Source organism: Octopus sinensis, linkage group LG2 (genome assembly GCF_006345805.1).
Source record: "Octopus sinensis linkage group LG2, ASM634580v1, whole genome shotgun sequence".
NCBI lineage: Eukaryota > Metazoa > Mollusca > Cephalopoda > Octopoda > Octopodidae > Octopus > Octopus sinensis.
In genome coordinates, this window is record NC_042998.1 from 80,039,087 (window position 1) to 80,061,586 (window position 22,500).

At 35.2% G+C, this 22,500-nt stretch overlaps 1 protein-coding gene across 2 annotated transcripts in view; it reads right to left on the minus strand.

Moving 5' to 3' along the window:
* The window catches only part of LOC115232532, a 277,962-nt gene that overhangs the window by 84,816 nt on the left and 170,646 nt on the right, over positions 1–22,500 (minus strand). For both annotated transcript variants that reach the window (XM_029802460.2, XM_029802461.2), the window contains one exon: positions 6,094–6,234. In XM_029802460.2, the coding sequence (XP_029658320.1) occupies positions 6,094–6,155 (62 nt within the window). In that variant the 5' untranslated portion in view covers positions 6,156–6,234. The remainder of the gene's footprint in view (positions 1–6,093; positions 6,235–22,500) is intronic.

Below are 22,500 nucleotides of genomic sequence, written 5' to 3' on the forward strand. Positions count from 1 at the left end.
TGCTGGTCCAGAAAGACCCGAGCAAGAGGGATAGTATTAGTAATTATAGGCCCATAACACTACTTAATGTAGAGTTAAAGATTTTGGCCAAGGTGTTAGCAAAAAGGTTGACAGCTGTCGTGGAGAAACTTGTTGGAAAGGCACAGACATGTGCAATCCCAGGCAGGTCGATCTAGGATAATCTTCACCTTCTCCGCTACACTATAGACAGGGTTGGGAAATTAGCCGGCAAAGGAGGGGCATTGGTCCATTTAGACAAAAGTAAAGTATTCGATAGGGTAGACCATCAGTACCTGGCGGTGGTCCTCGAAGTGGCTGGGCTGAACCCTTGTTTTCACAGGTGGATCTCCACTATGTACAGCAGCATCAAGTCCACAGTCCATATAAACGGTTACCTAACGAAGCCGTTTTCGATCAAGCGTTCAGTTCGTCAAGGATGTCCCTTGTCTCCACTCCTGTATGTTTGGCTCTCGAGCCACTGCTGCAGAAGTTGGAGAAGTTGAGAGGCAACCCTAATGAAATCGGATGCATCATATGTGCAGATGTGTCTCCTCAGGTGACTTGTCAAAAAGTACTTTCATTCTTGTTCACTGTGAACAACACTACAAGGTGTATGCCCAAATATAAAATTATTACATTTACATACATATATATATATATATATATATAAGTCACCAAAAAATGACTACCAAAATAACTGAAATTAGTTTAAAATTTGCATCACTTCCATTCCTCCACCCCATCTTCTAATCATTTCCATTCGAATAGCAACAGGGGGGTGGGGCTGAAAAAGGGGGGCTAGCTTGTAAGGGTTGAATCCATAATTATGCTTTAACAACCTCAAACCATTTAACAACATCTGTTCCAGAAAGTTACCCACCACCACCACCACCACCACCACCACCACCATCATTATTACCAACTCCATCACTATTGCCCCAATCAGGGAATCTTAATTTAGATATTTTCTGCCTCCTTTATGTCTTCAATCCCTTCTCCTGCTATCACTGAAACTAGTTTAAATTCCTACAGCCATCGTGGGGCTTTTTTTAAATTTTTACTTGTATTTTTATTTTATATTTTATTTATTTAAATTTCCATATCTCCATTCTGTCGCCCACACACTGTTTTTTTCTTTTACATCTCCATATAAAGTCAAGATCATTTTTCACTACATCCAATTACTCAACACAAATTTTAGGAATTTAAACACTTCCTTTTCCAACCCCTTACCTCATGTTAATTTCTTTTTTTAATTTCCTTATATAAATATATATATATATATATTTATATATTTTAGTCTTATTTTCATTTCACTGGTTTCAGTCACTGGATTGCGACCATACTGGAGCACTAATTTTAAAGGTATAAGCAGATTATATTAATCAATCTCTGGTATATCCTTGTTATTTAAACCCAGCCAGCCCTGATCAAGCAAGACAATGATCAAAGATGTTTAGTAGTGACCATCTCTACTTCTTGCTTATTTTTCAGTAGCCTCCACCCCTTTTTAAAGAAAATAGTGTGATTTGAGGAAGGTTTGGGTGTTTTTTCTAGGAGACACTGAGCAAATTGATGTTCTCTTGCCTGATCATGAAGTATTTGCTTTATTCTTTCTTTCTTTTGTTTCTTTTAACCATCGAACTGCAGCCGTTCTTGGGCATCCCTTGAAGGTATGCATGTGTTCCCTTGTTCTGATGTCATGTGATGATTGTAAACAAGGTGCAGGTGTGGCCATGCGGTAAGAAGTCTGCTTCTCAACCACATGGTTTTAGGTTCAGTCCCATTGCATGGCTTCAAAGCCTTGAGAATGGATTTGGTAGATGGAAACTGAAAGAAGCTTGTCATATATATATGTGTGTGTGTGTCTTTGTGGTTGTGTTTATCCCACACCATCACTTGACAACCAGTGTTTATGTGTGTTTATGCTTGTGTCCCTCTCCCCACCCTCCGTAACTAAACAGTTTGATAAAAAGAGATCAAGAGAATAGGTACCAAGCTTTAAAAAAAAGAGAAAATTAATTCGACTAAAAGCTCTTCATGGTGGTGCCCCAGCATGGCTGCAGTCTAAATGACCGAAACAGATAAAAGATAAAAGTATCACAGTTACACAAGCAATGTCATTTGCTTCCAGTCTTCTGTAGAAAAACATGCCTGGCTATGAGGAAGTGTTACATTAATAGGAAACAGAGGAGGAGGATTCACAACAGGAAGGGTATCCAGCTACAGAAATTCTGCCTCAACAAATTCTGCCTAACCCATGCAAGCATGAAAAAGTGGACATTAAATGATGATGATGATGATGATAGTTATTTTGATGATATTTTATTACTGTAAGTGTAGTACTAATATTAGGTAGCTGTAATATGTGTGTTATTTTTATAAAATTTATATCATGAGTTTCATGAACAATAACATTGTTAGTTATGGGTTTCCAATGCTGAACCAATCACTGTTCCACTGCATTTCCGATTGTAAGATTGACAAGAAAGTGTTTGGGCAACTCAGGCAGAATAAATACCAGGTATTTTTGGTTCAAATGCACCAGTTTTATTGGTTTTTCTCACTGATGTGAACATCTTCCACTGATGTACATTGGCAAAAGACACACACACAGACACACATCCACATGTATATGTGTGTGTGTGTGTGGTGTGTGTGTGTGTGTGTGTGTGTGTATATATATATATATATATATATATATATCAAGTGATATTATATTGCCAGCATGGAACATGGACATTAAATTATGATGATGTACATATATATATATATATACATATATATATATATATAAACACATACACAAGAAAAGATGTTCAATATCAAAATAGGTGGTTTCTTAGGCATTAGAAAGTTTCGACAGAGTTAACAATCTTATCACTGAGACAAATAAATAACATTTAATAACAAAATATTCATGTGTTTCAGAGTGCATCTGATGGCTAGTACAGTCAATTTTATTAAAAATCCATAAGAATTTCAAGTGAGGTTCCATATTATGATGGTATTGTATGAACAGGAAATATCAAGTTATTTTTCATATTATAGCCAAATGCCATATTTCAGCATACAAGTATAGAGTGCTGAAGGTAATGATAGAAAGGAACAAAATGTAATTCAGAAATAAATAGATAAATAAATAAATAAATATATATATATAAATGGCGGTGCCCCAGCATGGCCACAGCTAGTGAGCTGAAACTAGATAAAAAAAAAAAAAAAAAGACAAAAACAATATCTATAAAAATTCACAGAACAAATAGTGAAATAGTATTTCTGTATAGAAGCCACTATCTTCATGTAGGTATTTGGATAAATCAGCTTGATACAGAGCCTATCCATCTCTGAACTATTACCCACAGAAGATGAATTCAATGTTTTTACTTACTTTTAGTCAGAACGGAAGGCCCATGAGCCTTTACAACAGTAGTTCTCAACCATTTTTTATCTATGAACCCCTTTGATTACTATTTTCATCTTGTGGACCCCCATAACCATTTGATGTTTAACCCTTTAGTGTTCAGAACACTCTGTTAAATGTAATACTTTTTCACTCAAATTGTTTTGAATTAATCATGCATTATCTTATTGCTTTGAGGTTTCAATGATGTGATTACTTATTTTCAGAATGGCATTGTAGGTTAGGAGTGAGAGGCTAGATATCGCCAGTTTGAATATAAAACATGTAGAATATATTGGGCCGGATTTGGCCGGTTTAAACACTAAAGGGTTAAAACTAGTTTTATAGTTAGTTATTTAAGAATTCCTCTATTGTTTTTTTCCACATTCACTTGTGTAGGTTTGCCATAACACTCTCTGAGAAAACGTTTCCGTGGCCAGTGGAAACATGTTGAATTATACAAAATGTTAAAGAAACCTTGCTGTTCCCTGCAATAACTGCATCCAAAGCAAAATTTTTTTCATGGCCCTTTAAAATACTACTGTGGGCCTCTAATTTACTATTTTGTTTGCTTGGACCCCTAAAATTCTTATATGGACCCTAGTTGAGAACCATTGCTTTGCAGGGTCTCCAAGATTAGTGGGAGTGACAGAGGAAGGTACCCCCAAAAGGGGAGACCTAGCCTCAATGCCTGCAACGAAGTGGATGCTGTTAAATCACCTAAGGTACCAGATGATGGTGTTTTACTAGGTAATGGTTTAAGTTTGCTACCTAAAGCAGGCCACGGCAGGATATAAACTCAGTATGCAAAGAGTTAAAACTAATAGGGAAAATTATCTGGTCCAAATTCTTAGAGTTTACCATTCCACTGTCCAGGAGATTGTTATATTTAGCAATCTCAAACTGATGAAAGGCAAAGTTGACCTCAGCAGGATTTGAATTTAGAATATAGAAAGTTGGAACAAATACCTTAAAATAATCTATCCAACACTCTAATTGACTCGATCAGTTTGTTGCCTGCAAGCTGACAAACAACTTCCCAGTTTTACTGTGCAGTTGTTACAAAGTGCAATGACATGTTTCTTATCCTGTGATACTTATCAGTTATATGGACTGAATCATGTAGCTGATATTTATGAATTGAAAGGTGGCGAGCTGATAGAAATGTTAGCACGCCGGATGAAATGCTTAGCAGTATTTCATCTGTCTTTGCATTCTGATTTCAAATTCTGCCAAGGTTGATTTTGCCTTTCATCCTTTCAGGGTCGATAAATTAAGTACCAGTTGTGTACCGGGGTCAATCTAATTGACTGGCCCTTTCCCCAAAAATTTTGGGCCTTGTGCCTAGAGTAGAAAAGAATATTTATGAACTGAAAAAAAAAGAATATTTATGAATTGGAAAAAAAAAAAAATAGTCCCAGCATATGAATTAGCCAACTTCTTAACTCGCTGCTCAATAATTCATTTAATTTATTCACTCAACCATCTATGTCACCTCTCACCATTTGTACTACTGAATGCTTGAGGTTTATTATTTAGCATAAAGGGATGCAAATCGACACATTGTTTCATACCATTAATCACACACACACACACAATGTAACCAGTCTAAATGATGAACACCAAATATATAAATACTGGTGTAAGGTGGTGTGTCAAGTTACATCCCTTTCTACCAAATGGTAGAACTTAACTATTCAAAACAAACCAATAAAATAAATACCATATTGAAAAAAGCTCTGAGGTAGAATTTCTTTCATGAAAGGAAACATTAGATAATGTAGTCCTTGATACACTACGTTTGAATAAAAAGGTAAAAGATCTTGGAATCAGCACTCCCAACAAGGCTTCAGTCCAATCACTAAAACCAATAAAGGAATAAAATTCAGACAAAACACTGTAGCTAATGGACAGAAATTACATGAAGTCCCCAAGACCTCCATTATTTAGTCTTGACCATGTGTCTGCATCTAAAAGTTCTTTTCCAGGGCATGGGCATGGGCCAAGGATTTTCTGTCAGTAGAATATCAAGAGATACACATGAAGCATATTAGCCCTCTCCATGATGTTGATGTTGTCTAAGGGAAAGGCAGGAACCAATATGGTTTGGCACCAGTGGTGTCATTGGAGGCCATTGCCTTCAGAAAGTATACAAATAATACATTTCATGAACCAGTAAGAGAACCTCTATGTAGTAATTAGACCTGTTAGAAATAGTAACCAGCAGGTATGACTGTGGGTTTAGGAAGCTGCTTTGGCAACCATGTGATTCACTCCTGTTGCATGACATCATGAGCAAGTGTCTTCTACTAAAGTCCCTACCCAGCAAGTTCTTTATGAGTGATTTTAGTGGACAAAAGCTGTTTGGAATCCCATCATGTGTGTGTGTGTGTGTGTGAGTGTGTAAATATGTGTGGATGTCTTTGTTTGTTGCCTACCACTGCTTAACAACAAGTATTGGTTTGTTTATGTCCCTGTAACTTCTCCATCTGGCAAAAGAGTATGCACCAGTTTAAAAAAAAAAAAGTACTAGGAATGATTTGTTCAAGTAAAAACCCTTTCAAGGTGGTGCCCCAGCATGCTGACAGTTCAACAACAGAAACCAGTAAAAGATGCAAAATGCCTTCTTTAAAAGAAAAAAAAAAAAAACAAAGTCTGATTTAACATCAATAAAAGTTGTTCATATTTACATGTGAAATTTCTCCTGGATATCCCGGAGCCTTTTATGGCAACTGTCATTTACCAACGTCATCTTTGGTTTTCTGGCGCTTTCATCTAAAGAAACAGGAATTTTCTTTCTTCTTCCACAATATTCTAACAGCTAGATATTTCTGAAAGAGGAACAAACATTCAACAATTAGAAATTAGATCAAAGAAATAAACAGAGAATTGATACAGAAATAAATCATAACAAAATGTGTGTGTGTGTGTGTGCATTTAAATATGTATGTATGACTGTATGAATGTGAGCCAATGAGGAAGTCTCTATGCAGTGGTAGGAACTGTTAAAAATAGCAGCCAAATAACTCTCATATCACTTACTGTCTTAAAAGAAGGGAAGGCACATTGGATACTGAGGTCCTACATACAATTTTTCTTTGATCATAGATCTGTATGATCAGAGTTAAGTTGGAGTTAAAAAACAATATATGTCTGTCTGCCTGCCTGCCTGCCTGCCTGTCTGTCTATCTATCTATCCATACATACATACATACATACATACACACACATTTGCTTGTACATGTAGTAAATCTTAGTTTATTCAAAGATGAGGCTTCACTGTCACTACTCTGCGCTTCCCATTTCTAATTGTTATGTTGACTACACACACAGTGGAAGAAAAAAGTGCTCAAAGCATGTCAAAGAAGGTATTCATTTGCTCAAAGCAATAAGCTTTTTTTGCCATTAGTTTGAGTTTCCTCACTTACTGCTCTATCTGATGACAGAGAGAATGCAAAATATGTATGCGTATGTATGTATGTATGTATGTATGTATGTATGTATGTATGTATGTATGTATGTATATGTGTGTGTGTGTGTATGTATGTGTGACAAAGTGGAGGGGAATAAAAAGAGAGACAGAGTGAGAAAGAGAGAAAGAAACAGTGCTGAAATAAAAACATAAATCTGATGGTATGTTTATGTATTTCTTCCATTAAACAATGGAATTTAGAATGTATTCTTTTTAGTACAAGGCCAAGAAATGTTGAATCATTAAATTGGTAGATGGACTTAAATTTAGAAGGGGTGGAAAGTGAGAGTATATGATGTTTATCCTTATCCTAAGGCCATAATCAATGGAATGAAGTGAAGCCATAAAATAAAACTCACTTCACTGGAAATACATACTACTTTACAGAATAGTCTTTATGGAACTACAGTGTTTATTGATTTCTTTTAAAACTATGTACACGGTTGATATTTTTAAGAGACAACGTGTAGTCATTCACTTAAAAATTTAAGGATCTTGTAGTGAATCTCTCCTGATAAAGTGTGTGCCAACAATGTGAAATTATGCTCATGAATATACTTGATGTTTGGATTAATTTAATTAAATTCTCATTAATAATTCAGTGATTACTATGCTGCTATATCAGCAAGCATGCCTAATTGCTGGTAGCAATAATAATGGTCTATACAGCCAGCAGCCTTATAGTCTCAGATTGGTGACACACTCAAGCCAACAACCCCTTCTAAATATGTAACTTCAAGAGAACATGACTCCACAACAAACTTGAAGTATAAATCATTAAACACACAGAGTATTTATTCTACATTGAAAATATAATTTCATTACTTTCTAGCTCACTTTCCAACTCTACTGAAAGTATGTATTAGCTAGATTGTCACATCATACATGTATCTACGTGTGTGCATACACACACACACTCACACACATTCACACACACTCATACATTACTCCATCATCTTCTTGTAGAATGCTACATTCCAGAATGTTTCACCATATTTCAAGTAACATTTCTTTCTTCCAAAACTGAAGCCCTTTTGTATCAATAACTTTATTTTGACACTTGAGATTGCCACAGCTAATCTATTTTGCAAGTCGGCAAGTAGAGAATACATACTCCCATTCTGTATTTATAAAAATAGAACAATCTTTATCAATTTATTCACTATTTGTCTTTGGTTGAATCTACATCTTCTTCAGTCTAAAGAGCCACAGATCACTCAACTCCTGTTTGTAAAATGTGAAGTAGATGAAAAATGAATCTTAACCTCAGAGAGGACATAGGTCAATCTTGATAGAGCAGATCTATATTCAAAAGCATTTCAAGCTTGAACATCTAATCTTTTTCTTCAGGTATAATATATTTAGGACTACATTATCCAAAGTGTCCTTTTTTGCTTTTAAGATAGTGTTGTATGTGTGTGCGTCTCCTTGTCTTGGTATCATGTGTCAATTGTAAATAAACATCACTATCAGACAAGCAGAATCATTTCTTTCCAACCTTCTGTGAAAACATGTTTGAACTTGGGGTGAAAACATTACTTTGTTCGGAAACAAGTGAAGGTTGATGACAGGAAAAGCATCCAGCTACGGAAAATCTATTTCAACAAACTTCTAACATATGTAAGCATAGATAAGTAGATATTAAAATGAAAAACACAGATGGGAAGTGGTGAAATCAAGGGAGATTAGTTGGATGTTTCTCTTAGGTCAAGGAACCACAAAGAGGTGCCATTATGGGCTCATCTATAGACATATTTTCTTTACAGACATCATTTCAAAGAAGTTTAAGATGAACACCAACTGCATCAACCTCATGGATAACAAGGAAACCCCTTATACAAGTGTTTCAGAACTGGGGTCCACATAACCCTTGGGGTACATATCAGATTTTGTTGTTAAAATTTATGTGCAATAAATTGCTTGCACTTCTACAATACATCTTTAAAATGCAATTCCTAATAATATTTAATTATAAAAATACAGCAAGATTGTTTTTTTTTATATACACTGAATGGCTATGGCGGTCCATTAGAGTAAAACAGAAATGAAAGAGGGGGGGTGTCCAAAGACAAAATAATGGTTGAGAATTACTGCCTTACACAGTAACTAAATATGCTAAAAATAGCTACCAAACCTTCAAATTACACTATACAGACATTTTAAAAAGGGTATATTTGTTGATGTAATCTTAGATACACTGCCAGAAAAAAGTCAGGATGAACAAGCCAGAAAGTCTTTGACCATAGTTTTGCATAGTATAAATGGACAGGTCTAAAGAACATAACCTTAATATCTCTGGTAAAACCTGCAAAAGATATAGACAGTGCCTTCTCTTATTCAGCATTTCACCTCTATATGAAATATTAAAACATTCTTAGGATATAAATGTTGGCTATGTTGTTAGCATTAATACTGATGACAATGATGATGATGAAGAGAATGATGATGATGATAATAATAAGCAAGATAATGATGATGAAGATGAGCATGATGATGATGAAGTATATGAAGATGATGACGATGAGAACGAAGATGATCACTATGACGATGATGATGATGATGACAATGAGTTCGATAATGATGGTAACGATGAAAAGTACAATAAGGATGAGTATGAGGATGATGATCATGATGATGATGATAATAATGAAAATGACAATAATGACAATGAGGATGATAATGAGCATGATGATGATGATGATGAGTAGGATGATGATGATAATGAGATATATACTTTGATGGTGGTCATATTTACAAATGTCAAATCTGTGATATATTGACAAGAGGAATTGAATTTGGGGATGGTGATGGTGGTGGGTAGATGATTTTATTTTATGAAAAGTGGAAGATTGCAATTACTTGAGAAGCGATGGATAATATCTGTGTTGTTATTATCTAAGAACATGCCAAAAACGGTTTTCCGATGATTCCTACTCAGATTTATGAAAACAAATCAATCTATCAATGAATCATTTCAAAATCAATAAATATGAAGTGGACAACTAACTCTGTATTACTTCACTAGAATTTTGTATCATGTAGTAGTATTAGTGTTGGTGGTGGTAGTAGTAGTAGCAGCAGCAACAAGCAGTAGGAATGGTGTTGGTTGTGTTGGTGGTGGTAGTAGTGGTTGTGAAGGTGCTGGTAATAATGGTTGTGGTGGTAGCAGTAGAAATGGTGTTGGTTGTGATGATAGTGGTGTTGGTGGTAGTAGTGGTTGTGATGGTAGTAGTAGTAGTAGTAGTAGTAGTAGGCCATTTTGCTGATTGAGCAAGAAAAAATCTTTTTTTCAACTAAAATATTCCTAATATACAATATCTTGTAAAATCTAGGACAAATTTCTAAATTGCAACCAAACCAGATCAAAATACAAGATAAGTAAGGGACTGGCTTTTCCATCAAGAGAGAGTGAGAGGCAAGGGGAGGAGATAGAGGAAGAGAGAGAGAGAGTGGTAGACATACATACTGATAAGGGAAAAAGGGAAAAGAATGAAAAGCTAGGATTCAAAGCCATATGTTAGAACCATGGAATATTCCACGAAAAAAAATACATATTTCTTTTCTTCTCTAAGATTTCAAAAGTATCCATTAAAGAGCTACACACACGCACAAACACAAGTATGTACAAGTGTGTGTGTGTGCGTGTGTGTATGTGTGTATGTATGTATGTATACACACACACACACACACACACACACGAATTATGTATGTATATGTGCATATGTAGATAGATATACATACATACATGTGTGTATAAATGCTATCTACTCTACAGCTACTATGACACTGGCTTCTGGGAAACAGCTAGTTGCATACCACCTCCACTCAATACACTTATCTCTCCCCTTCTTGCCACTCCTACTATGACTCCCATGAACTATTACAGCCAAACCTTCCTTATGTCCCTAATGTCAATCTAATGGAATTCCCTCACTACCCATGTTTTCCTGCGCATGTCAACTTGCAGATGTTCAAACTGAGCATTGCTTTCACCAACTTTACTGCGACCCTGTAAAGGCCATGGATCCTGTATGTGCTGACCAACCTACAAGGCCAAAGAAGGTGCACTAGAAGAAAACAACTACAGAAGCATCAAACTGATGACCCATGTTACAGAAAGAGTTATGTCACAATTAGTTTTGATATGATGTGGTTCAGCTTTGTATCAGGAAGATATAATAATAATGCCATCTTCCCACAGATGCAACAGCAGAAGTATATAGGTAAGAGCAAATCCTGATCCTTAACAGCCATTGACCTGCAGATTTCCTTTGACAAAGTTCATTCCTTTGTAGCCTGGTAGACAAAGAATCTAGTAGACGAATGATTTGTGAGGCCATATAAGCCATCTACAGAAGTACAGTGACAGTGAGATCAATGATAGTATTTAGCATTCAAATAGAGTCCATTAGGGTTCAATTTTCAGCTGCCTCGTGTTTATTATACTCTTCTAGGTTATAACAGAGGAGTTTAAAGGCCAGTTGTTCATGAGAATTCTTGTATGCTGATGACCTAGTTCTTATAACTGAGTCTACAGAATATTTAGAGAAGAAATTTCAGACATGGAAGCAAAGCCCACAATTAAAAGGCCTCAAAATAAACTTAGCAAACATTAAACTTTTAATAAGAGGGAAAGAAGTCATTAGGGAAATGATTGTGTTCTGTATGCTGAAAAGAAGTAAGATAGAAATTCCATATAAATGTACCTATGGCTGCATGGGAAGTGTATTGGGATTACATGCAGTGAAGGTTGATTTTATAAGTGGTAGATGCACAAGATTAGTTAGTAGTTGAAACATATGTGAATAAATTCCCTCAAATGCTCAGAAGACTCTAAGAAGTAGTTCAAAGCTTTTGTTCGTTTAGGTGGCCTAATTAGCAGTGGAGGAGAGTATTCCAAAAGCATGAAAGCCAGGGTGGAAAAAGTTCAGGGACTTATTACTTCTGTAGGTGGCAAAGGTTTCTCTTTGCATATCAAATGCTTGTCAATTATATGGTTGTGTAGCGCAGCAAGCTGGCAGATTTGCTAGGGCAACAAGTTGGGCAAAACGCTTAGTGGCATGTCATCCGTCTTTACATTCTGAGTTCAAATTCCACCGAAGTCGACTTGCCTCTCATCCTTTCAGGGTCAATAAAATAAGTACCAGTTGAATACCGGAGTCAATGCAATTGGCCTGCCCTTCCCCTAAAGTTGCTGGCCTTGTGCCAAAATTTGAAAACAAATTATATGTTTGCATATTAAGTGAAATGCTGCACAGTAGTGAAACTGGACCTCGAATGCAGAAGATTTCCAAAGACTATAAAGAAATGAATTGAGCATGTCTGCAAGGAGTGTAATGTTTGCATGCATGAATGATGACAGAGCACAAATGAATTGTAAGAAAAACTGGATAAAAGAGGTGTCAGATATGATATAGTGTGGAACAAAAGGCTACGCTAGTTTGGGCATGTGATGCATATAGAGAGTGACAGTTGCATAAAGAAGTACCAAGTACACAAAATAGGTGGAACCTGTGAAGAGGGAGATGTAGGAAGATGCGTGTGTGTGTGTGTGCATGTGCACATGTGACAGAAAGAGCAACAAGCCATAAAGAAATCTGCCTCACCAAATTTTCATCTGACCGATGCAAGTATGGAAAAGTGGTCATTAAAACTATGATGATGATAATGATGTGCGCATATGTGTCTGCATATAAAGGTTCTCTCTCTCTCTCTCTCTCATATATATACATTGCAGACAGCTGTCGATATTCATTATATGTATGTATATATATATATATATATATATATAGACGTACATTTATATAAAATGAAAGAAAGAGAAAATGGAATTCACAAGATTCTTTATTAATCACTACAATCGTTTTGACTCCTCTTGTATCAGTCCTTCACAGGTAAGGTTCTGCACAATTAGTTGTGGTGCATCATTCAGAGCAGATATACCTCATCAGGTGACTTATCTAAAGGTACTTCATATCCACACTGTTGATGATATCAGGTAGCCAAATGCAGGGAACGTGCTTGAAACGGCATACTACCAGGTGTATACCCAAATTTAGAATTATATATATATATATATAAGTATAAGTGGAATTATTGAGTTAAAGAATACTGGAACCAGCCTCATAAAGAGGAAGACTGGTTGTTGTAAAGGAAGTTACCTTAGCTTAGCTTCATTCTGTTTGATAAAACATATTTAGTAAAAGATAAGCAGAAAGCCCTTAAGCACCAGAACTGAGTTTTGCTTGAAATAAATATATGTATAGATCTAAGGTAATATGCAGTACTAGATGACTCGACTGCCAGTTTTCAGGTTCAAATATTAATCACATAGCCATCATTTCCTGTTTACTATCATTCCTCATATTTATTTAAATCTCATCTCAACATAGCATCACTGCCACCACTGCTGTCTCCAGAACAGTCCAGTCAGGCTTAACAATCATGCCCCTCACCACACCATCAACTCTGTTTTCTGAAACCTCCACACCACTCATCTCCTGCCGTATCTCAACAACACCTACAGTATATGCAGGGAAATGTTATACGCTTACTTTATCTTCCCCAAAAATATCAACACCATCAGGATCAACAATTTCAGAAGTGGGGGAGTAGTAGACCCTTTCAAAATTCATGTCAAAAAAAGAAATGAAACAGAAATAATGAAATGAAAAACAGAAGCACGTACACACACACACACACACACAATGTACAAAATGCAACAACTTTACTATCCAGAGAAGTGTGAAAATAGTTACTTAAACAAATTACTGCTTACAATATGTTGATTCTCTACTTGTGGAATGGTTGGTTTGTCTACTATAAGACCATTCTTGCTTAATATTTCTCAAACCTGATCTATTGATAGAAACTTTAAAAAAGATATTTTATATCTATCTATATACACCATATATATCTATCTATATACACCATATATATATATAATATATATATATATATATGAGAGAGAGAGGCTGAGAGAAAGAAATGTTTTTGTGGCTGTTTGTTGCATTTGTTGATATTTTCTTTTATGTTTTTATGAGTTTTCAGAGGGAAGAGATGGGGTGTTGCACATTTATTTATTGTTTGATTGTTATTTTAGTTTTGATAAAGAATGTTATTCAAAGGATATAGAGGGAGTGAAGGAAGTGGGTGGCTGATCAATTATGCCGAAATATGATGAATATATTATTAAAGCTGAAGTATTGGTTAGGTTCTTTCTTTCTTCTTCCATTTTCTGTCTTTCTTTCAATAAAGTTTTAGGCTCTGGCATTAAAAATTAAACCATAGCATTTTCCTAAATGAGAGATTTTCCATTCAACAACAGTGAAGTTATATACCATTAACAGGATGGAAAATGTTATCCGTGAAGTTAAAATTAACCATTAGACAAAGGGAGAAAAGCTTTCGGAACAAAGGCACTTGTCAGAGTGAATTACTGTTCAATGCACACACAATCTGTGGAATCTTCCAGTTGGAAACACAAGTAGATGTTGTTTTTAGTGCTTACTTTATGGAATTTCAGGAAGATTATTTAATATACTTATCCTAAAACTGAAAAGATTACTACGCCATCCCCCTGCCCTAGCTCACCTCATCTTGCACTTTCACATGCTGGTTGGCAGTCTATCCTGTCAGTTCTCCATCCTTCATTTTATGTTTCCACTTGCTGACTATGTCTTTCCTATAGCTTCAAGCTAATAATTTGATGTACTAATAGCCTATTTATCTTTCTCTCAATCTTAACTATATTCTTTCATATTCACTACCTGTTTCTCCATCCATCTATCTGTCTGTCTTCTATATTCTGCTTTACATTTTCAACTTCTGGTTCAATATTTTTACATCTACTTCAACTACATCCTTAAATGTAATGTCTACTAGTTTCTTTGTTCATCCATCTGTCTCCCATGTTCCATTTTAGATGAGCCAACTAGAGAGTCGATATGCAACAGCTTAGCTGCTAGAAATAGCAGTCAAGTTACTTTCTAACCATAACCTTCTGCCTTACGATGTGAAGGACACATTTGACAATAGGATAAGGATAAAGACCTCCTTTGGTCATGAATGGCCATGGGATTGCACCTAGAAAGCTCCCCTCTGAGGCACAAGTCCAGGCAAGGTTGTTTATGGAAAACCAGCAGTCACCCATGCATAGCTCCCCTCTCCACACCACTGATGTTATTTCAGGGAAAGGCAAAAGCCGATACTGCTTGGCACCAGATGTTGCAACTCATTTCTACAGCTGAGTGAACTGGAGCAATGTGAAATAAAAAGAATACAAACACACAATCTTACCCAGGAATTGAACTCACTACTTCATGATTGTGAGCCTGACGCTCTAACCATTGAGCATGTACCTTCACATCTTTGACAAATATAGTTATGGATATACTTTTGAGCCTGAACAATTGCAGTTATAGTACACTGTATGTTGTACAAACCCAGCTGATGACTGTACTATCTGAGCATGAAACACATTGTAGCTCACATTTGATTTTTATGTTTATTATTCTCAACCACATGATCATGGGTTAAGTCCCACTATGAGGCACCTTGGACAAGGGTCTTCAACTATAGCCCCAGGCTGATCAAAGCCTAATGAGTGGATTTGGTAGACAAATCAGAACTGAAAGAAGTCTGTTGTATACATGTGTGTATGTATGCACATGGGCTTATATATATATATACACACATACATATATAGGAGTTAAGGAATGGAGTAGATAAGATCTGGGCTACATATGTTTCACAGTGAGTGGAACCTTGGAAATGGTAAATATCCAAGCAAGGTGTATACCACATGTTACTCTTTAAGCCAAGAATATCTTGAATAAATGAAAGTTTACACTGTCATGAGGAGGTACATGGTAATATTCTAAATTGAATCTTTCATGTGTACACATGTACCTCCTTGCAACAATGTAAACTTTTGTTTAATCAAGATATTCTTGGCCTGAAGAGCAGCCTGCAGTATACACCTTGCTCGGATATTTACCACTTCCGAGGTTCCGCTTGCTATGAAACATATGTAGCCCAGATCTTATCTACTCCATTCCTTAACTCCTGTATTCTTATTTGCACACCTGGTAACCCTGGTTGCCTACCGTGAAATATAAAAAGAACTATTTTCAATTTATTGTACTACGAAAAGAAAAAAATCCACAACCTTCCATCTCAAACTACTATTGTTCTTGAAAGTTGTTTTTTATATTTAACTACGGTTTGCTTGAAGCTAATTTTCTTCCTACAACTTGATCCTTGAATCTTATATATATATGTGTGTGTGTGTATATATATATATATATATATATATATATATGTACTATAATGAAATTGTTTGGGCTCAAAAGTAAATGAGCCCTGATCAGATGTCCCAAATTTGCATATCCATAACTATATATTCTTCCTGCAACTTGATCCTTGAATTTTATATATATATATATATATGTGTGTGTGTGTGTATATATGTGTGTGTGTGTGTATGTGTGTGTGTATATATACATAATAATAATATTAGGAATAATACACACACACACACACACACCACCAGGATAATTTTTGGTTCTCTTAACGTAGAATCTCTGCTGTTTCTCCCTTTCACTTGTTTTTCAGCCACTGGACAGCAGCCATGCTAAGTTTAGTCAAACAAATCAACCCAACTGTTCTCAAATGTTTTTTTTTTTTTTTTAATTATTATTATTTCTTTTAAGAGGTAGAGTGATAAAAAAAATGATTAAGAGGAAAATATGGAGGACAGAGCAATGATATCCTTCTGGAACTGTGAAAATGTGTAATAAACTTAGGAATCAACACACACACACACACACACACACACACACATGCACACACAATATATGTACACATTTGTTTATGTACATATATATATGCACACATATATTTATATATGTATATATATATATATATGTGTGTATGTATATACATGTGTTATATATGTGTGTGTGTGTGTATATATATATATACACAGGCATTTCATATATATACGTGTGTATATATACATACATGCATTATATGTATATATATACATGCATTATATGTATATATATATATATATATAAATAAATACATACACACACACATATATATATGCACACATATGTATATGTGTATATAAATATATACATACACACACACATATATATATATATATATATACATATATATACACACACATACATATATATATGCACACATGTATGTATATGTGTATATACATACATTATAGATATACATATATATATATATGTAAGTATGTATGTTTATAAACACTGTGTGTGTATGTATATATACACACATACACACACACACAAGCTTATTTACACTTTATATATATGTGTGTGTGTGTGTGCTTATATACACACATATATATATATACATACACATACACAAACAGAGGATGTAATAATTTTCTCCATCAACATTTTAATGGATTTTTAACACATTTCTAATAAAGGAAATTTAAACATTGTTTTATAAACAAATATTTTATGTTTAAATGATAGGTCTATAATATTTTGTTCATAAATGGTATGGGAAATGTGAAGAAATAGATAAAAAGCATGTCAGAAGAATATTAATGGCACTTTTGAATATATGCCTCTCTACAATGTGTGACCTCATAAACGAACTATTGTTTAACAGCTTGCAGAGTTAATTAAATGAACAGCTGATCTTTATTTCAAATCAAAATATGACACACAATCAAACTACCATTCAAGGTCAGCTGGCGGCCATGCAAACTGAGCCAATAGAGAATGTAGGAAAAGAAGAAAGAACTGAAGGGGAAAAGAAGAATGAAATATTGTGAGGAAGATAGTGAGTGATTTTACAGATAAATTTACAGAAGAGTGCTAATGAAATCTATGATAAAACCTTGAATGAGTAACATTCGTTTGAAGAATTTGAGTGCGTAATATTTGTTTAAAATGGGTTTACGTAATGTTTATCTAAAGAGAGAATGAGTTTGTTTTCATAAGATTTTCAATGAGTAATCTTTTATCGTTTACTTGTTTCAGTCATTAGATTGTGGCCATGCTGGGGCACAACTTTGAAGAATTTTAGTCAAACGAATCGATACCAGCACTTATTCTATTGATGTCTTTTGTCAAACCATTAAGTTACAGAACATAAACACACCGACACCAGTGGCCAAGTGATGGTGGAGGGCAAATAGACACACACACATATATATATATATATATAATATATATATATATATATATATATGTATATACACGACAGTGAGCTGAAGAGTTCATAGGCTGACTATGAGGGAGTGATGTCAGAGCTGTGAAATCTTGCATGCATCAATTTCATCTCTTCTTATAAATAACTGCATTGTTTCTTTCAGGTAAACTAACATTTGACTGTTCAAAGAAAACTTCAAAAGTAACTAGTAGTGACTTCTCTTGAAAATGGACAAAAATTGGCATTGTGGTCTTACCAAGTACCTGCAGAAAAAGGGTAGAGCCTCCAAGGACATTCATGCAGACACAGTTATTCCATTAGTATATGACACTCCAGATTTATCAACAGTGCAAAAGTGGGCAGCTGAATTTAAGAGGGGAAGTTTTATGACCCAACATCTGGACGTCCTGTAACTGCCACCACTGAGCCAAACATTAATTGTGTTTACCACATGGTGATGGATGACAGAAGATTGATTATAATTCAAAAAGCCAATGCTATCAACATATCACATGAAAAAGTTGAGAATATTTTGTAAAATGAACTTGGCATGACGAAGGTGTCTGCTCAGTGTCTGCTACATCTTCTGACACCTGATCAAATGCGCACCAGGCTGATCACATCACAGGAAAATCTGATGTTTTTTGAGGCAGATCTAGCTGGTTTTCTTGAATGTTTCTTAAGTCAGGATAAGTGTTGGCTTCATCACTTTGAGCGAGAGTCAATAAGACAATCCATGCAATGGAAACACCTATTCTCACCTGCTCCAAAGAAGGCTAAGGTCATTTCATCTGCAGGAAAGGTGACGGTCTCAGTATTTTAGGAAGCAAAAAGCATTGTGTTTATTGACTATCTTCAAAAGGGCCATTTCATCAAAGGAGAGTACTATGCCAACTTGCTGAGGCAGTTATGAAAGGCTAGCAAGACCAAAAGCCCAGGAAAACTGATGAAAAGGGACTTGTTTCATCAGGACAATGCTCCAGCATGCAAATCTTTGGTTTCAATGGCTGCTGTAAGTGACTGTGGCTTTGAACTGGTTGATCACACTCCTTATTCTCCTGATTAGGCCTCATCTGACTATCCTCTGTTCCCCAACATGAAAAACACTTGAGTGGGAACTAGTGTCAGGGTGATGATGTCATATCTGCTGTTGACTTTTTTTGACCAACAAGACAAAAGTCTTTTCATTAATAGGATTCAAGCACAGCAACAATGTTGGAACAAGTGTGTAGACCACAAGGAGAGTATGTTGAAAAGTAAACCTCATTTGGTCACATTCCAGGAGAGCATCTTGGTCAACCTATGAACTTTTCAGCTGATCCTCGTTTGTGTATATACATATATATACACATAATGGGATTCTTGCAGTTCACAAGGCTTTGGTTGGCCTGAGGTTATAGAAGAAGACACTTGCTCAAGGTGCACACAGTGGGGCTGAACCTGGAACCATGTGGTTGGGAAGCAAACCTCTTATCACACAGCCACAATGTTTGTGTAAAAAGAATTTGTATGAATAACCACTGCTTTAAAACCTGGTTCAGTGTTTCAATGAATAACTTGTTTTAAAAAGAGTTTCTATTTAAGAGAATTTTGATTGGGAAACTTTGATATTAAAGATAAGTTTCAAAGAATAACTTTTTTTTAAACAGTTTCAATGAGTAACTTCTGCTTTGAAAGAGAATTTTAATGAGTAAGAAATAATTTAATAATAATTTAAATAATTTGATTTAAGTTTCAATGAATAACTAATGATCTAATAAGAATTTTGTTTTGATAAAGAACTGTTTGGAGTTGAAATTTTAATCTCTCTCTCTCAATCATTCATGATTGAATATGCTGGCTTGGTAGCAGAAGATAATTTTTTTTCTCCTCCAAATTTAACAAATAAACTTTATTAATGGAACTGTTTTGTGGGACTGTAGGCCCACAAAATAATAATAATTTCTAAATTTTAGCACAAAGCCAGTAATTTTAGGGAAGTTTGTAAGTTGATTACACTGACTCCAGTGCTCAACTGATACTTATTTTATTGACCCCAAAACAGCAAAAGACAAAGTTGACTCAGAATGTAAAGCTGGAAGAAATGCAGCTAAGGATGCAAATGATTTTCCTCGCTCACCTTACAATAATTATTTCAAATTTTAGCACAAGACCAGCAGGTTTGGGTGAGGTGCTAAATCAATTACATTGACCCCAGTGTCAACTGGTACTTATTTTATCAACCCCGAAAGAATGAAAGATAAAGTTGACTCTGACTGAATTTGAACTCAGAACATAAACACATGAAATGCTACTCAGCATTTTACCTGGCATGCTAGCGATTCTGCTAACCCACTGCCTTAGCTCACCTTATCACAACAATAACAATAATAATAACTGACTTTAGAGTCCCAAATGATGAAAAATATTGGACATGCTCAGCTGATGGCACTTCTGTGCCTGTAAAGTTTATCTCAAGCAGGCAAAGCTCCCTGATAGCAATGCCAGGCCAGAGATTTTTGGGAAAATTATCCATCAATCCCAGCCTGAAAGTTCTCTGGAAAAGAGCGACTAGCTGATCTTTTTCGACACCCAAGGTCTCCACAAGAACATTGTTGCATTTTTCCTCCACTAATCCTCTATAAAAGGCTAAAGTGGACATTCCTTTCTACAGTAGGCACAAGGCCTGAATTTTTGTGGAGAGGGGGACAATCGATCATATTAACCCTCCAGTATGCAACTGGTACTTAATTTATTGACCCCAAAAGGATGAAAGGCAAAGTCGACCTCGGTGGAATTTGAACTCATAAAGTAGTGACAGACGAAATACCACTAAGCATTTTGCCTGGCGTGATAATGATTCTGCCTGTTCACCACCTTAATAATGATAATAATAATAGTAATAATAACTTCTGCCAAGAAAACACCAACGTCCTCTCACTGACTAGTCAGATATGATTTTTAAAATGAAAATATTTGAAATAAGCTCGACTGCTCTCACAAACGAGAATACTAAAACGGAACCTGACTGCTCTCAAAAATTAAATGAAAAAACAGGAAAAGTAATCCCAAATCCTTGTCTGGTACCAGATTGATCCCAAAATCTAACCAGTTTGTACCAGTCACAAGGCCAAACATCCCTGAAAGTTTCATCCTAATCCATCCAGTGGCTCTTACGATATCTTGTCCATGGACAAACAAGCAAACATGACTGAAAGCAATACCTCCGCCTTAGCAAAGGCGGAGGTAATAATGATATTAATAATAATGATGAGAGTTCGTGTAAAGAGCTCATTGTGTGTCAGGCAAGTTTCTTCTACTATAGCCCTTGGTCAACCAAAAGCCTTGTGAGTGGATTTCATAGAAGGAAACTGATAGAAGCCCATTGTGAGTGTGTGTCTACACCCATACTAGCATGGACAACAGACATTAAATAATATATAGGTCTTTGTATGTGCACTTGTCTTGATATCACATGAAATTTCCAGTCTTCAGTGAAAAATATCTCTGGTCATGAGAATTATTATGTTGTTTGGCAACAAGTGAGCATCTGGCCATAGAAAATCTGTCTCAACAAATGCCATCTGACCCATGCAAGTATGGAAAAATAAATGTTAAATGATGACAACAAGACAACAATAGTTGACATGCTATATATATATATGTATATGAATATACTCACCTGCATGTGTTCATATATATATATATATATATTATATATATATATATATATATTTGTGAAGGGGGCTATAAGTAAAGGTATAATTCTATTATCTAGTCACATGTTAATCCTTCAATGGGATATTTTCAAACATTATAATTAAATATTTTTCATTATCATTTTCCATTATTATTATTATTATTATTATTATTTATTTATTTATTTTTTTTTTTTGCTGGTGTTGCTTCAAAAGGATATATCTTCTGACTAAGATAATTTCCTTTTCATGTCTGTTAATTGTTTAGTTAAAAGTTCTGCACCACCACAATAGCTAATTTTTTAAAAAAAAACAACAATAGAAAAAAAAAGCGAAAAATTGTTTAAAGGTTTTTATTCAATCTATAATATTTGCTATAGCTTGCTGTGTTCCGTAACACTGAGTCTCTGCTAAAAAAGCAATTGTGCTTGACACAAAAGTCTGATATCACACACATTCATTCATACTAAAACATCCAACATCCTCTAAGCTAATAATCACCACACACATAAAAGAACAGTATGTATACATGCATACAAAAAACAGAAAGAAGACTAATACACACATGCATGCATACACATGCAAAAATGCACACATACATGCACAGAAACATACATGTGAGCACAAGGCCACCCACTTACTGAGATACAAAGACAAACATACTCTCTCTCTCACACACATACCATACACACATCTCTAAGCTAATAATTACTGCACACCCACACAAATATACACACATA